This window comes from Melanerpes formicivorus, unplaced genomic scaffold, assembly GCF_026170545.1.
Source record: "Melanerpes formicivorus ecotype bairdi unplaced genomic scaffold, bMelFor1.0.p_v2 SCAF_82, whole genome shotgun sequence".
NCBI classification, from domain to species: Eukaryota; Metazoa; Chordata; class Aves; order Piciformes; family Picidae; genus Melanerpes; species Melanerpes formicivorus.
Window position 1 is genome coordinate 291,361 of NW_027142434.1, and position 15,656 is coordinate 307,016.

General features: G+C 56.3%; 1 protein-coding gene across 7 annotated transcripts in view; it reads left to right on the forward strand.

Moving 5' to 3' along the window:
- The first annotated feature begins 6,332 nt into the window (after window positions 1–6,332).
- Window positions 6,333–15,656, forward strand: part of CACNA1S (calcium voltage-gated channel subunit alpha1 S) — a 50,684-nt gene continuing 41,360 nt past the window's right edge. For 4 of the 7 annotated variants that reach the window (XM_068164699.1, XM_068164700.1, XM_068164701.1 and 1 more), the window contains exons 1-2: window positions 6,334–6,616; window positions 9,438–9,543. In XM_068164699.1, the coding sequence (XP_068020800.1) occupies window positions 6,456–6,616; window positions 9,438–9,543 (267 nt within the window). In that variant the 5' untranslated portion in view covers window positions 6,334–6,455. Of the gene's footprint in view, window positions 6,617–9,437; window positions 9,544–15,656 lie in introns of all 7 variants that reach the window. The other 3 variants (XM_068164704.1, XM_068164705.1, XM_068164703.1) reach the window with 1 other exon arrangement.

The following is a 15,656-nucleotide window of genomic DNA, read 5'->3' on the forward strand; positions in this document are numbered from 1 at the left end:
ACCCTTTTCCTCCTTCCTCCCTTTTTCCCAAAAAGGATTATAGAGAAAATGGATATTAAGGGTAATTTCGTTAGCTCAAAGTAGTTGTTAAGGGAAAAAAAGTTAGTTGTCTTGTCTCATTAGTCCAAGGTCAGCTCCAGCAAGAAGAGAAGAGAGAAAAAAATCCTGCACAGCGCATAAAAAACCAAACAGACAACTGAAACTAAAATCCTTAAAGTTACATTCTACTGATCTACCAATGAAATTCGTTTAGAATTATCTGTTTTCCTTTTTACATCAAAACATTCAGGTAGAGTATTCTGCAGCTGTCTTTTCTTAAAGGCACAGCCTAAGACACAGGCAACTACGTCACTTAGTTCCTTCAGGACTCTTGGATGTATTTCACCAGGTTCCATGGAAGTGTATATCTTCAGGTTCCTCAACTGGTCATGCACTTCACATAGAGTGGGAGGGACTTTGTCACCCTGGTCTCCCACTTGTGGTGCATCAACACAAGAGACATGAGGAGAGGGGTTGCCAGTGAAAACTGAGGTCATTTATCAAGCACATCTGGTATTTTGAGTATATATTTATTTTTTTATCTTTTTTATCTTTCATAGACCAAAAGAGATTTTAAGAGATTTTAAAAACAGTGTCAGCATTCCACAGTGTCAGAATGCAGAGTGCCACAATACCAGAGTGTTAAAGTGCCAGAGTGTGCAATGCCAGAGTGTCACAATGCAGAGTGTCACAGTTCCAGAGTGTCACAGATTGCACTCTCTGTCCTGTGGGGGCAAGGCAAAAACCAAGGGGGCAAAGGATGCAAAATGGGTAAAAATTTGAGGCCAGCTGCAGGAGTGAGCTTGGGTGAGGGAAACACGACTTTCCTGTGACCAAACTCAAGCGTGCAACAAAAGAGAAACCCCAGGACTCTTACCTTACCACTGCTCACTGTTTTACTCACAGGAGTGTCAGGCAACCTCCCAAGATTCACCAGCACCAACCCCTGGCACAACAACCCCCAGCCCTTGCCCAGGGTCAAACATTTTGTGCACTGGGCAGAGCAGGCCCTGCATGTTCAGAGTAACAATGCAGCTCTTTGGAGATGAGACTTGCCAGCAGCTAAATAATCCCTCGGTAAAGAGGCCAGCTCCTTCCCATGCCTCTGCTGGGTGATCTCTCCCCTGGCTGGAAGCCTGCACCCTGGGAAACAGCAGGAATCAACTGGTCTGCATCCCTGGGAATCCTCTCCAGTGCAGCTGCAGACAGCAGGATCTGATGACAAAAAGCAAGACAACACATCCAGCAAACGCCACCAAACATCCTCTGCCCTTGCCCTTGGGGATAGCTTCAGCAGGAAGACTTTGTGCAATCATCACTATTTCTGGTGGCTGCTCTGATGATGAAACTGGGCAGGGGAAGCAGGATGTGGAAAAGCACAGCAGTCACAGCCCTGCCACCAGCTGTCAGCAGGTGCTACACCTGAAGTGCTGAGGCTCCCTGGCACCCTGGAGCTGCCTGGCTGCCAGACTTCACTGGATGAAAGCAGCCGGGTTCAGCACCGATCTGCACTGCAGCTGCTCGCAGCCTTGCCTGTCTAAGGGCTCCGTGCCGCGGGGCTTGGCCTCGCTCAGGCTTTAGAATGAAGCCTGCTCGGCAAACACAAGATCGAGACTCTTCTCTTGCCTTACCGCCAACGAAAGCAGCTCTTGGTCTTTAGCTTCTGGCCAGGCTTAGCCTTGCAGCAGCAGCGCTTAAGAGAGCCGGAGGGAGCCGCGGTGCCGGGGCAGGGGGCGGCGTGGGGGCACGGCCGGCTCCGCGGCTGCCGCCCCGCAGAGACGCAGGGTCCGGCCCCGGCAGGACGGACGGCAGCCCGGGCACCCCAACGCCCAGCCCGGAACCTCCTCCTCGCCCCCGTTGCGGGCAGCCTCCTGCAGGGCGGGGAGCAGCCGGCCCGGGCCCTGCCGCTGCCCAAGGCCGGCGAGGGCTCCGGTGCCGCTGCCGCTGCCGTCCCGCCGCCGCCGCCCTGCCCCTGCCGCCCTGCCGCCGCCGCCGCCGTCCCGCTGCCCGTTGCCGCGGGGCTGGCAGCGCTGCGCTGCGCTCCCGCCCGGCTCGGAGCGGCTCCGGCAGCGGCTGGGGCGGCAGGGGGCTGGGCCGCGGCTAACGAGCGCCCGGGGGGCACCCCCGGCCCCAGCTCAGCTCCCCTGCAGCAGCCCCCTCAGCCCACAGCCCCCCGCAGCCTGCGTGCCCGCTCCAAGGGGCAGCCCGGGGGGGGGGGGGCAGCAGGGCCCGGGGCCGCTCCCGGCACCCTGCAATGCTGCGGCGCTGCCAAGCTGCCGGCTGGGGACACCTCCCCCAGGGGGACCCTTCCCGCTCTGCTCAGCTCCTCCTGCCCCTGGGGCGGCTGCGCCAGCGCCCCCGGCTGCCTGCAGCCGGGGAACCAGAGCAAGGGGGAACCACCTGTGCCCAGAGCCAGGGCAAGGATGAGACAGAGCCTGGCTCTGGGAAACAGAAATCAGTGTGGATGGGGAAAGAGAAACTAATGGATTGGCAGAGACAGGGAGGGTGGGGAGTGATGGAGCTGGAGTTGTTGGCCGTGGATGGGGAGGCGACGGGGGGGGGAGGGGGGGAAGGAAGGAGGGAAGGAGGGAAGGAAGGAGGGAAGGAAGGAAGGAAGGAAGGAAGGAAGGAAGGAAGGAAGGAAGGAAGGAAGGAAGGAAGGAAGGAAGGAAGGAAGGAAGGAAGGAAGGAAGGAAGGAAGGAAGGAAGGAAGGAAGGAAGGAAGGGAGGAAGGGAGGAAGGGAGGAAGGGAGGAAGGGAGGAAGGGAGGAAGGGAGGAAGGGAGGAAGGGAGGGAGGGAGGGAGGGAGGGAGGAAGGAAGGGAGGAAGGAAATAAATGTTGAAAAGAGTTCATTAACCAATTGCAGGCAGCCACACTAATACACACAATACATGAGTTGTGTGCTGCAATAAATCTCTTGCTTTTTGGCCTTCTATATACTCTGCTTGTGTTTGATTCTTGTCGCACAGACCGTCACCTTATCCCTACCGCTATCCCTATACAACGGCACCCCCCAACACCACAGCTCCACTGCAGGCTGGCAGAGACTACACTCACACAGCCCTGCGTGTGCCCGGCCCTCGGCTACCCGCACGAACTGCCGCGCCCGGGCAGCAGCGCCTCGTGCGGCCGCGCCGCTGACCTCACCTCGCAGGGGCCTGGGAGCCGCTCCCGCGGCCGGGGTGTGCCAGCGGATCTCCGGGCATGCAGCAGCGCCCAGTGGGGTCGCGATGCCGGAAGCGGGGGCGGGGAACCGGGCCGGGAGCTGGGCGGGAGGCGGATGCGACCTCGGGACAGCTTCTCCTTCCCGCTGTTGCCTGGCTCTGCTCCGGCTCGGCTCGGCTCGGTTCCCCTCCCCTCGCCTCCCCTCCCCTCCCTTCCCCTCCCTTCCTCTCCCCTCATCTCCCCTCCCCTCCCCTCCTCTCCCCTGGACTCCCCTCACCTCCCCTCCCCTTCCCTCCCCCTCCCCCTCCCCTCACCTCCCCTTCCCTCCCCTCCCCTCCCTTCCTCTCCTCTCACCTCCCCTCCCTTCCTCTCCCTTCCTCTCCCCTCCCCTCCCCTCCCCTCCCCTCCCATCCCTTCCTCTCCCCTCATCTCCCCTTCCCTCCCCTTCCCTCCCCTCCCTTCCTCTCCCCTCCCCCTCCCCTCCCCTCCCCTCCCTTCCTCTCCCCTCATCTCCCCTTCCCTCCCCTCCCTTCCTCTCCCCTCCCCTCCCTTCCCCTCCCCTCCCCTCCCCTCCCCTCCCCTCCCCTCCCCTCCCCTCCCCTCCCCTCCCTTCCTCTCCCCTCATCTCCCCTTCCCTCCCCCTCCCCTCCCCTCCCCCTCCCCCTCCCCTCCCTTCCTCTCCCCTCATCTCCCCTTCCCTCCCCTTCCCTCCCTTCCCCTCCCCTCCCTTCCCCTCCCCTCCCCTCCTCTCCCCTCGGCTTCCCTCCCCTCCCCTCGACTCCCTTCCTCTCCTTTACCCTCTGTTTGGCTCTGCTCCAGGTCGCTTGGGTTCTGCCCGGTTCGGCTCAGCTCTGGCTCAGCTCAGTTCAGCTCACTTCGGCTTTGCTCCGATGTGGGCATCTCGGCTCAGATGGGCTTGGCTCTGCAGGGCCGCTGGGGGAAGAGCCCAGGCCAGGAAGTTTCCAGGCTGCCTCGGCCTGGTCCAGGCATGGGAGGAGCAGCTGCTGGGACTCGGTCCGGCTGGAGGTTCCCGTGGGCAGTCACAGCCTTTGGCTGGCATGTTCGGGACACAGGCACCGTGGTCGGCCAGAAGCCATTCAGCTCAGGCAGCCCCAAGAGGTCCTGTGGGAGCCGCGCTGCGAAGCAGGGAGGTACCTGCGCTGGGAGGCGTCTGGAAGCTGCACGAACACACACATGTGGGTGCCAGCAGGTGTGAGGGCGTTCGTTGGTATGGGCACTGCTGGACAGTGCAGGAGGCATTTCCATCCCTGCTATTCACAGCAGCAGGAGAAGCCCACCTGGAGTGGCAGGACTCCACCATGGGCTCGCTGCATTTGGGGCCGCTTTTGAGAGCAGCAACAGAGCAGATGAACATGGGAGGTCAAGGAAGTGTAAGAAGATGAGGATGGATCTGAAGAGGTCTCTTGAGGAAGGAGTCTCTCTGCCAGGCAGGGAGGAACACACAGAGCACTGCAGTGTGTCAGGTTGGTGGCTGCCAGCAAGCCCTGTGTAAAACAGAGCATAGCAAGGTGTGTGTGCCCAGCAGCTGGACAGAGAGTCAGAGAAGATTTGAGCATCCTCTCTACAGGCCCGGGGCCTAGAGCAGGCTGCCCAGACCCAGCTCACTCACTCTGCCCTGGGCCTCTGGGACTTCTCCAGGCTGGCAAAGTGCAGATGGTTCTCCGTGGATTTCCCACTAGATGGCCCCCAGGTCCTGGCTTTTCCCATGACAGGCTCTCCTGTGCAGGCAGCAGCAGAAGTATGGCTCCTGGCTTCCACCAGGGTTTAGGAGGAAAAAAGACTGAATGAGAAAAGGGAACATACTTGAACCTGCCTGATGTGGAAACTGAGCAGGGTGTGACTCTGATTTTCACGAAATGCAGCAGAGTGTGGTAGGAAGGGGCAGGTTACTAAATTAACTGCTTCACCATCAAGGGCCCCCAGAGTGCATCAGTGCTGGCTCCATGGAGCAGCTGCAGGAGTTGCTCCCACATCTGTCTCTGTGCCATGGGCAGGGAGTGGCTGGTCCCTTCAGCACTGTGTCCTTCCTGGTCTAGCTGCACAACTGCAAAGTCCTTTCCCTCCATGGTGGACCAGCCCTGCAAAGGAGAGGATAGCAAGCTTGGAACAAGGCAGTGTGGTGCAGTGTGTAGAGCAGCTCCTGGGGATGCACAGTGCACAGGTGGTCAGTTGGCATTAGGCTGTAACATCCAACATCCCTGTCCTACAGGGATGCCATTTACTGTGGATCTCATCTGTAGCTAATGTGATTGCTATAATTATTTTGCTGACTTAGTGCAGGAAACCCCAAGACAAACCCACGAGCAGCCCCTTCTGGTGTCTCAGTTTCTCCTGTCCTGGGGAGATGCCTCTCTCCCTGCCTGCCTTCCAGCTCAGGAGCTACTGGAACTGCTCATCCCATTCATCCAGCTGGGCTTTCCCAGGACACAATCCAGCGCAGGCTTGTTGGGTTCCTGCACCCACAGGCATTCTCCATACCCTGCAAGCAGGAGTGGGGAGGTGAAGCTGAGCAGGCCATTGCCTGGGGCCAGCCTGGGTTTCCTCTGCTCCTTCAGAAAAGCATGCCAGAGCACTTTTTAGACTTAATAAGATTCCCAGAAACTAAGGTTGGTGTCAAAGCCTCTGTCAGTGAGCTGGCCCCAGAGTCTTGCAGCCCAAGCATCACAGCATCCAGGGCTCAGCTGAGCAATTTTCATCAGATGAAGACTAAATCGTGGAGAAAAAGGACACTGATAAGTCTGGGTGGTAAACTGCTTTGGGAGCAGTCCAGAGCTGGGTTCTCCATCTTGCCCTGGATGTTGGGATTCAGCAGGTGGGGCTGCATGCATGGCCCCAGCTAGCCTGGCTTTCCAGTCTGGGCCAAGGAGAGCCAAGGAGGCTGCAGCAGCCGGGGAGAGAACTGAGCTGGGAGCAGTGGGCCCCTTGCTGGGCAGCCTCTTCCACCCCCACTGGCCATTGGCATGTGAGGCACCTGCCTGCCTACCAATGTGTCGTTAAAGAAGCAACAGCTGCAGGGGCCCTTTTGCTGCCTCAGGAGCTGTGACAGCATCCAGGAGCCAGGCCATGATCTAAATTTAACCTCATGCTGTGTGTTTTTACAGGCTCCAGCCCCCATTCCCTGCTGGCCTCTGGTGTGCTGAGCAGACAGGCTCCATGCGCAGGGAGAGCCAGAGGAGCTCCAGCTGACCCAGGGGGCTGTGGAAGGAGACACAACTAGGAGGGAAACATCATGGAGCCTGCTTCTCCCCAGGATGACATGAGGAGGAGGCAACAGAAGGAGAAGTCCAAGAAGCCGCTGCCACCAGCAGCCCCCCGGCCAGCCAGGGCTCTGTTCTGTTTAACCCTTCAGAACCCGCTGCGGAAGGCTTGCATCAGCATCGTGGAGTGGAAGTATCCTTCTGGCTGCAGGGGTTTGGGAGCACCCCTGTGAGTGCCTGTGAGCGCCTGTGAGCAGGGGGGCTGGGGAGCAGGATCCCTGGGTGGCTGGAAGGAGAGCTGTCAGCACCATTCAAGTTCAGAGAGCCCTGGTAAGATGAGTGGCAAAGGCAGTGGCTGTGCAAACTGAAACAGGAGAAGGCTTGTGAGGACCTTGGGTAGGCTGGTGTGGGACAGGCCGGGGGGAGGCTGGATGGCAAGGGGCTTGGGGAGAAACAGGACAGCCTGCTGGGTGAGGAGGGGCCTGGGGTGTGCTGGTGGCCAGGCAGAGGAGGAAGGGCAGGTTGGGGGAATGGGAGCTGAGGATGGAGCTGGGGACAACAGGATGCCCCGGGAGAGAGGTTTAGGGGTGGATAGCAAGAGCATGGTGAGCTGCTTGGGGTGGCTGTGTGTGTGTCACCACTTGCTTGATCCCTCAGCTGCCCCCTGCCCTGGTAGTGGAGGCTAGTCAGTATCCCCAGAATCCTTGTTGACACTGTTGTCCTCTCAGCTTCCCGTTTCCATCCCTCCCCAAGGCTGCTGACACAAGTGAAGACTTCTGTGAGTGCTGCTGTTCAAAGGGACAGATTCTCTTCTGCCTCTGACTCAATTTAGGGATCAGTGTTGGGAGGTTGCTCGTTGATTTGCCATCTTTTCACTGGGCCCTTACAGCTCAGAAATAGCAACATGTCCTGATTCTGCCACCCAGCCAGGAGCTGTTCTAGGCTTTGTTCACTTCTGCTTTATGGAAGGGAAAGGAACAGGAGATGAAACATTTCACTTGGGCTTCAGCAAAACATTTGGGCTCAAACAAAAGGGGTGGAATTTAGGGATATTTCCAGCAAGTCTATTTTGTCTGCTCCAACATTTCCCATTTCAGTCACTGAACCTATCTGCACTTTTCTGATGGTGTCAGGATCACCCCAGCCCTGTCCAGACTTTACTTCTCTTAGAGGTGGCTTGGCTGCCTTAGGCTGGCTGTGCCGCTCTACGCTTAGTGCCACAAGGCCAGTACAGCCGTGGCCCTGCACTGCTGGAGATGCCATAGAGTTCAAAGTCCAGGCTGCCCATTTGTAGGCACTCAGGGCATGCTCACACCTCTGGTGGTGCTGTGCTTGCCATGGATTTTCAACCTTTCTGTCCCTGCATACATGCTCTGTCCTTTGAGGAGGGGGAGCAAAGCAGAAACTGGGGGATTCTCTGGCATGGGGACTGGGTTCTCTGCAAGCACATGGAAGGGAGCTGTGTCTGTGTCTGAAATAGGCTCTGGGCATGGAAGGAACTTATGCATAGAGCTTGGTGGCAGGGGAAGAGCTAGAAATAGGATTTATGTCTTCCAACATGCTCAAACACATTCCTGCTCCTGCCCTGGGCATGCACAGCACAGTGTGGGCTTTCCCACACTGCTGCCTCGGAAGGGGAGCGTGGAGGGGGGAGGTGGATGTGCACCAGGAAGGCTGCAGGGTGCAGGTGGCTCTGACCTGTGCAAGACAAACAATGCACGGCATCAGGTTTCTGCAGCAGCTCTCTTGTGCCTGGCTGTATTTATATCCAGGGACACCTGGCAGGTCCTGTTCTGAGATCAGGCTTGGCAGGGCCTAGCAGGGTCGTTCCAGTTCCTGAAGGCTCTTATAGTCTTCAGGGCAAGCCAAGCTGCCAAGGGGAGATTAGCTGTGACATTTTCTGTGAGGATATGTGGCATCTGACTTCAGCATGGCACCACTCCTGTTCCTTGGGCACATCTCTGCTGTTTAGCTTCTGCTGTCAGAGCACAAGGCTGGGCCACAGAATGGGGACAGGGTCTCTTTCAGGTGACTGGATAGTGTGGGTGTCACTGCAAGGCACAGGTTGGGACCCTTGGATGCTGTGCGGCAAGAGGCTGCTGGAAAGAAAGAAGTGAGACTGCAGGACAAGGAGGTGAGGAGATGTTGAGGCTCCGGTGCAGTGGCAAGAGGCAGGGACACTGCTGGGGGACACTAAATGCTTTTTTTGGCTCACTCTGGCCCACTACATTGCTACCTCATACTAGTGGCAGACAAGCTTGCAAGCAGCAAGCTGACCCCAGCTCCAGTTGCCATATAGGTCACCCTTCAGGGAGGGGCTGCTCATCTCATCTTCAAGAAAGCAGGGAAGCCTCTGACCCCTGGGCTCTGCCCCATTGCCTGGGACAGCCCTGGAAGAGGCAGCAGAGAGGTTACTGGTGGCTCCCAGCCTGTGGCATTCCTGGGGCAGTCACAGGAGCACTGCCTGCACTGGGGCTGGGGAGATCAGCAGCTGAATATTCTGTTAGAGGAGACCTTGGCTGAGCTGCCTTGTCCCTGGATGCCTTCTTGCCAGGCTTTGTGAGCAGAGTGTTAGGGAATACTGAGGACATCGGGAAGCAGGGCCAACACACTCTGGAGGGTGATGCTTTAAGTGCCTGCATTGTGCTAGAGGGTGCTGACCCCTAAGGGTGATTTCCTGAGGGATCATCAGGAGGAAACTCTGTCCCCTTGTTCCTCCTCCACTGCAGCTTTTTGAATGGTGCCTTCTCCCCTATGTCCTCTGCCAAAGCTGCCATTTTCAAGCAGCCAGATGCTGAGTGTCCAGGCCCTGTATCTCCTCCTGAGCCATTCCCTCCCTCTGTGGGGAAACAAGAAAGGGACAGCAGCTGAGGGTATGCAGAGGATTCTGACTGCTCACTCTGGTAGTGTTTCCCCAAAGCCAGAGGGATTTTCCCCCACATACCCAGGCAGGACAGGGCAAGGCTGTAGCTGCTGTTTCATTCTTGTCTGCACTCCTTAACACTTCCTCTCAGACCCTTTGAGATCATCATCCTCCTGACCATCTTTGCCAACTGTGTTGCACTGGCCATCTACCTGCCAATGCCTGAGGATGACACCAACATTGCCAACTCCAGCCTGGTAAGGTCCAGTCCTTCCTGCTGTGTGCTGGCAGCCAGCTGCCCATCTCCAGGGCTCTGTGGAGCTGGCTGTTCAGTGTGGCGTGGGTGCAAGATGGTGATGCTTGTGGTGGGAGCATCTGCTGCTGCCCAGTCATAGAATCACAGAATCAGGGTGGCTCAGGTTGGAAAGGACCTCAGAGATCATCTACTGCAACAACCCCACCCCCCATGGGCAGGGACACCTCTCAGCTAGGCTCATTTGCTCAAGGCCTGGAACACCCCCAGGCAGGAGGCAGCCACAGCCTCCCTGGGCAGCCTGTGCCAGAGCCTCAGCAGCCTCACACTGAAGAGCTTCTTCCTCAGCTCCACTCTAACCCTGCTCTGCCTCAGCTTCACACCATTCCCCCTTGTCCTGTCTCCAGACAGCCTCAGGAAAAGCCTCTCTGCAGCCTTCCTGTAGGATCCCTTTGGGTACTGAAAGGCAGCTCTGAGGTCCCCTGGAGCCTTCTCCAGGCTGAACACCCCCAGCTCCCTCAGCCTGTGCTCATGGCAGAGGTGTCCCAGCTACAGGAGTGAATTCCAATCACTCAGCATTTCAGATTGGCTCTACCTGCAGTTGTGTGGATGCTGAAGAGCATCACCAGCTATAAATGGGTGCCAGCACCCCCAAGGCAGGCTCGTTGCAGCCTATTCAAGGTTATAATCGATGTTACTTTAGAGATGTTTGACCGGCAGCATCCTGCCGTGACCGGGCTGCAGAGAGCAGATCTGCAGATGTCAGATGGGAAACGCTGCCAATGCAGGAGGCAGTGGGGCAGAAACCTCTGCAAAAGAGGTTTGCAGGGGGCCTGGAACCACCTTTAGGTGGCGATCAAAGGCAGCAGACTGGCAACTGAAGTGCAGGGGAAAAGAGACTTCCAAAAGGAAGCCTCCTGCCCCAGGCCTTGCAGTCCATTGGTTTTGGAGTCACATTTTCTGACCTTTCCTTTCAAAACTGGATTTTCATGTCGGTTCTTAAATAAAAAGGGAAAATACCTAAACCATCTTGGTGAAGCAGAGAGGTTGCTCCATACTAACCAGTTAGTTCTTTTTTTCCCCCTTTCCTCCCAGTCATTTTGCCTGCAGTAAGTTGTTTAGATGGGATCCAAACCTGTAGTTTGCACTGGTTTTAGCCTGTCCTTGCTTTCCCCTCTTCACATCCCCAGCATGGTTCACTCTGCATTAATTCCCATCGAGCCCCTGAAGATGGCCTGAATGAAGTGTTCTGCTCTGCTGATTTCAGGGCTCCTCCATGCTGGGGTCAGGGCTGTTGTGTGCAGATGTTGCTGGAAGCTTGTGACTTAAAAAAAACTCTTCTAGTTTTTGCCTCCTGTTCCTTAGAGCCTCTGCAGGGGAAAATATGAAAGCAGTCAAAGATGTAAAACACAAACTAAGGTTTTCCTTGTGCCATTTTTAGTTCCTTGAGCTACTTTTGTCTCTTTCCCTCTTAAACAGGCTTTTAGTGGCAGTGGAGATTGTGTTTGCTTCTCATTTCCTTGGAAAAAGAAGGAAATGAGTCCCTGCTGGCAATGTGTTACGTGTTCTAAAAATAAACCCAAGAAAAATCATAGAGGAGAGGAATTAAACCCACAGAGAGTTAATTCCTGGGGTGCTCATTCAGCTCCCCAGAGCAGCCAGACCAGCTCCTCAAATCCCTCTGAGCTCAGGACAGAGCTCCACTCAAGGCATTGCCTTTGGTATCTTCCCTGGCTGAAGGGGCACAGGAGGGTGTGAGAGGTGCAGGTGCCTCAGGGGGTGGCAAAGCAAAGCTGGGGCAGGGTGAGCGGAGAGCAGGCGGTGGGCACAGTGGGAGTGGGGGCAGTGTGTGACATGAGGGGGGACAGCTTGGCAGCAGCCCAGCTCACAGTCTCCCTGGGCAGGGGCTGGTGCTGCCCAAGAAGACTCAGCAGCCTTTGCCGTGGGTGGGAGCCAGGCAGGAGGAGGTGAAGTGTCCTCTGTTCCTGTGTGATGTGTTAGATCACTTCTGCTGTGTCCTGCTGAGGCAGTTTTCAGCCCATGGCCTTGCAGCCCTCTGTCAGCAGCCTGCCAGCCCCAGGTTCAGTTCTTTGCACATCTCTGTCCTCCTCCTCTGATGGGGGTTCATGGGGCCCACAGCTAGAAGCAACAAAGACTTGGTGTGGTCATATCTTCCTGCAGCAGAGATGCTGCCATGTGTTTAATCTCTCCCTGTCACCTTTGAAATTGTCTCTCTTCATTGCTCAGCTCTTTCTGCAGAGGTCTGAGCTTACCTAAAGACCTTAGTCTTGTTGAGGACACAGAAGGTGTGAGAGTGACCCCAGTCACAGCCATGGGGACATTGCCCCACAGTGTTTGTGGAAGCGGGATCAAACCCTGCTCCCCTTGGAGCTCACTGCTAAAGGGTGTGCAGGAGCCTGTCCTGCCCAAATTCCTTCTGAGAAGCCTCCTGCATCCCAGGCAGCTCTCACTGAGCTCTGAAGGTCACTCGGCTCTCAAGCAAGGGGAGTCTTGGGAAGGGACAATCCCCTGTGTGACCTCTGCTTCCACTTTCCTCCCACAAAGTGGAAGGCCTGGAGAGTAGCTATACTTGTGACTCTGCCTTGCCAGGACCAGCCAGGGCAGGTCTGCACCCAGGGCTTACACCAGGTCTGGAGTTGGTCTTCTGAGAGCTCTGTTAACCAGAACTCATTTTGGGGGGTGAAAAAAATGCTGTTTAATATCCCATGCATCTCCTGTGAATGTGTTTCACTTTCTCCTGGAAGAACTACAGCTCAGCAGATCTCATTTTGTGATTAGATTTCTTTTGGTCCAGAATACTCCTTGCTCATGCTGGGTTTGTCTATTTTGTCTAATTCTTATGAAATCAAAATATTTTCTTTGACTCCCAAGAAATGGTTTTGGCTTTTCACCTCAGTCAGAAACTAGCAGCATTTATCGTCACTTTGCCCCGAGTCTGCAGCCCTGCAGTGAGCTGGCACTGCTTGGCATTCCCCAGCAGCAGGGAATTGCAGTACGTGTTCAGCAAGGCAGTTCCCCAGGGACACTCACCTGAGGCAGTGGAGATGGCTGCAGCTGAGCTGTGCCTGGGCTCTGGGAATGGGCAACAGAGAAGTAAAGGCAAATTCAGAGCAGGATTTGTCTCCTGGGGTAGTTGGTCTCCTGCTGCACCTTGGTGTTTGCATGGTGCACACACTCAAGTACCTGGTTTTGCCCACTAGTGGGACCCAAGGTCACAGGGAAGCCACCCTCTCAGAGCACCTCCAGGCAGCTGGGCTGAGTCCCATGCACTTTGGAAGCACATCAGGAGGCCTGGGGAGGGGGGACAGAGCTGGAGCTCAGGCTGCACAGAGGACACTCTATAACACAGGTCACGGCCTGTGTGCAGGCGTTCTGCTGGTGCCCCACAGAACCTCTTTAATCATGGGAGTGGTTAATAGTAAAGGAATACTATACCAAAACTCCAACCATTTGGGGCTGCATTGAATTGTGTCTCAGCCACAGTGGTCGGGGGACCAACATCTGGAGGTGCAAACATCTGGAGATACCAAGCTCTGGAGATACCAAGCTCTGGAGGTGCCAGACTCATCTTCTAGACACCAGTAACTGGAGGTGTTTACACCTGGAGTCATCATCTTCTGGAGGTGCCACCATCTGGGGCATTTCTCTCTAGAAATTGGAGACAACATCTTGGAGACAATATCCATGGAGATATCATGGACCAGAGCCACTACTTGATGTTGGGATCAAGCCAGCAGCAAGGTGCTCAATGCCTGGGGGCTTTCAGTGAGGTGGTCAAAGCTTGGAAGTCTTCATGGAGGTGATCAATGCTTGGTTGGTCCTAGGGTTTTAAAGCCTGAGCACAGCCCCAGGCACAGTTCAGTGACAGGACTGTGGGCATTCAATGCTGCTTCAGGTGTCCCAGGCCTCCATCTGCTCTGGAGGAGCAACTTGCTTGGGGGTCCTGTGTAACTCTGCCACCCTAGACTGGTTCCCTGTAGCCCAGGGCACCTCCAGGATTGCTGAGAGCAGCTCCCTGTGTCCAGCAGTCCCTGAGCAGTGCTGGTCCAGTGCTGGTTTGGAGGAGTGGCCACCTGCTGTTGGGTGTCTGTCCCTGGAGGCTGGCATGGGTCACTCACTTCAAGAAAGTCCTGATGAGATGTGGCTTTCCTAGGGCCTGGGGTCACCCTTGGTCTCCTGGAGTCCTCTTAACAGTCATGAGAACAGACCACAGGCCTGCAGACCTTCATGTGCAGGCTCAGGGCAGGGGGCTTCAGAAAGCTGTTACCCTTTTACCCTGGAGCTTGGGGGATATAGCACTGCTCCATCAGGCAGGATGTCCCATGGGCCCTAGCTCCACAGCAAGGCTTCCACTGAAGAGACCTTGCTGTCCTGGAAGAAGCCTTGGTGGTTGAGGCTCCATCCCTGGAGATATTCCAGGTGAGGCTGGACAGGGCTCTGGGCAACCTGATCCAGTGGAGGATGTCCCTGCTGGCTGCAGGGTGTTGGACTGGATGAGCTTTGCAGGTCCCTTCCAACCCAGACCCTTCTGTGAAGAATTAGCTGCAGTTCCTCTGGAATTCTCTTCTTTTAGTTGTGACCTCCACAGCCTGGTTCTGACAGGCACCAGCTGAGCCCTTTTCCACACTGTGTCCAAAACATTCTCTTGTCCATTGTTTTGCTGGTTGAGGTGGTAGCACTGAGCCAAACCTGAGGTGTGGAGCCCTTGGAGACATTCAGAACATACATAGACAAATTTCTGAGCTGTCCCTTCTTTAGGCAGTGGCCTAGATGATCTCCAGAGATACCTGCCAGCCAAAAACCTCTGACCTGTGACAACTGCCACAGCCATAGCAAAGGGGCACCCCTCAGCCTAGAGCAAAGGGTGCTGTGAGACATGAAGGTGCTGGAGCTGCAGGAGAGAAGTTCTGGATGCCTTCTCCTTGGAAGTGTTTAAGCCCAGGCTGGATGAGGCCTTGAGCAACCTGGGCTAGTGGGAGGTGTCCCTGCCTATGGTAGGGGTTTGGAGCTGGATAATCTTGAAGGTCCCTTCCAGCCCAAGCCATTCTGTGGTTCTATGACAGGTAACTCAAGGGTGCCCTGGCATCTCTGCCCCAGATCTTTGAGGGTGATGCTCTTCTGTAGGCTCCTTTAGCTTAGATCCAGACATCATCATCTCTGCTCCCAAAGCCTGGAGAGACAGACCAGGCGGTGGCTGCTGCTAGAGCAGTCAGAGGGAGCAGGGCCTGACTGGGACAGAGTCTCTAGGGGAGGTGCAGTGGCTGATGGTGCAGAAGAAGGAAAAGAGAGCATGGAGTGGGACAGGAGGCTGGGAATAGTTTGGAGGAATCCAGGGAGGAGGGTGAGTGCTGTGAGTCCTGCCACAGCAAGTTTCTTCTGCTGGGAAGTAGGAGTAGCTCTGGCTGTGTTCTGGTCACCCTGCCCCTCACCAGCTGTGCATCGCTTTGGCCAACTGAGAGGCTTTAGCCCAAGCCCTTGCTCCCCCTGTTCCCTGGGAAGAGTCACCAGGAACATGGAGTGGGGACACACTCTGGAGAGCTTCAGGGAGGGTCTGGGAGCTGCTGAGCAGGCTGGGGCTGGGTCACTGTGTTGGTGGTGCACAGGTGTGTGGCAGCGCAGGGGGTGACAGGGACCTGCAGCCTATTGTGGCCTTTGGAAGCTTGGCCTCTTCAGATATCCACTCCCAGCTCTGCCAGGCAGCTCTGCCACCCTTCCCTGAGCAGCCTTCCACCATGAGTAGCCAGCTGTGAATTCTGGGGCTGATGAGGGGTGGTGGCACAGAGAGGGTCCTCAGGTGCTAGGGCATGGCCAGGGCTTCAGTAAGGTCAGTGGGGTTGGAGCTGTGCCCATGGCCAGTGTGTGCCTTGCTTCTAGGGTCTGCATAACTCCTTCATGGCACAGACACAAGGTGGCTGCTGGCGTTGTGAGTGCAACATCTCCACTCATGGGCAGCACCAGAGCTGGGGGAGTGCCTGACTGATGTCTGCGTGGCTCACCCTGGGCACATGAAGCGGGGTCTGTATCTCATGCAGGACACCCAGTACCTACCCTGCTGTGAAGCTGCCAGGACAGGATGGCCTTGGGCCTCCTGCTGCT